This window comes from Poecilia latipinna, unplaced genomic scaffold, assembly GCF_001443285.1.
Source record: "Poecilia latipinna isolate Pla-1442-1.1 unplaced genomic scaffold, P_latipinna-1.0 Scaffold2301, whole genome shotgun sequence".
In the NCBI taxonomy this organism is placed as follows: Eukaryota; Metazoa; Chordata; class Actinopteri; order Cyprinodontiformes; family Poeciliidae; genus Poecilia; species Poecilia latipinna.
Window position 1 is genome coordinate 84524 of NW_015114917.1, and position 1336 is coordinate 85859.

At 32.8% G+C, this 1336-nt stretch overlaps 1 protein-coding gene across 1 annotated transcript in view; it reads left to right on the forward strand.

The window, feature by feature from the left end:
• The first annotated feature begins 306 nt into the window (after positions 1-306).
• LOC106937244 (sperm-associated antigen 17-like) overlaps positions 307-1336 on the forward strand; it is a 6851-nt gene continuing 5821 nt past the window's right edge. Inside the window, exons 1-2 of the mRNA XM_015018651.1 lie at positions 307-440; positions 1247-1336. Of these exons, the coding sequence (XP_014874137.1) occupies positions 312-440; positions 1247-1336 (219 nt within the window). The 5' untranslated portion in view covers positions 307-311. The remainder of the gene's footprint in view (positions 441-1246) is intronic.

Sequence of the window (1336 nt, forward strand, 5' to 3'; positions counted from 1 at the left end):
AGATCTATACGTTCTGTTTCTGGAAGACATTGTTCTCTTGTTTGTTTGTTTTTCACAGCTCTACTGTTTGCAGCCTTTAAGTTCTTCATAATCTGCATTCTTTAATACATGGTCAGAATATCTGTGGAAAGTCATCACATACAGAAATGCAGGCACAAAATTTTCTACTGTGTAATTTCCTGTATGCCGTTATTCATTCATTCAAATAGAGCTGTTTCAGTCCCACCATCTCCAGGCTAAAATGAATGAAAGCAGGAAATTATTGAACTAGCATTATATAAATCGTATGTGACTGACAGGGCAGTTTATTTATGTTTAATATTTTCTGCTTGATTATGTATTTCAGACAGGAGATGAGTGAAGAGAGGACTTGCAAAGAGGCTCTGAGGAAGAAGAGTTCTGTTCCTTATTTCCATCCAGAAAACTTTCAAATTTACCAAGTACAATATGTTTTATTACTATACAGTACATTCATATACACATGTTTAACTGCGTTGTACCTGAATTTACATCTAATTGTACAAAATAATTATTACTTTTGTTTTCCCTGTCAATAAGATGTTAAATTATTAGAGAATATTAATTTAAACATTGCACCATGAGTGTAAATGTAGGTATGATGGTAGTTGGAGCTCCAATGCAATCAAGGAATGAAACACTGTTCAATATTAGTATGTAGATTATTTTTTGACCCTGCTGTTTCTCAAACAAGACTTTGAATTTAAGCCAAGTTATGTTTTTTCATCGTTAGTGTTTTAAATACAGGTAAATTTATTTGGTGTGCAGTCCCATGAACTCCAAGCCCCTTTTTCGCAATATGAAATCAGTTACATATTTTTGAACTACCCTCGGTTTTCATCTTGCCACAAATATTAATTATGAATAACTTATTTATGATTATTCGTCATTATTTATGCTGTTTGTAATATGAAGCAATCCTTTGAGTCAAAGTTTTAGTATTGAAATAAATGCACAAAGTTTACAATTTTTACAATTTTAAATATTACTTAATACTAGAGTTACTCATTCACATTCATTGATTGCCTAGTGTTGCTAAAAAGCCTCAAACCGCACATTAGAAATCTAACTCGGGGTAAAGATTATTCATTGAGGTTTTTTTTAATCCAAATTTAATATGGTCTGCTCATTGCACAGTTCAGATTCCACAAACCAGTTGTAGTTACTATTCTATTAAAATTACCTTATTAATGGCAAAGGGAACTTGAACAACTGCCTGTTTTTCCAGAATCTGCTACAATGCCAAAGACCCAACATAAAGAGTACATCACAGGATCTTCCACTGCCTACCAAGGTGGACAGAGTTGAGAAAAGTACC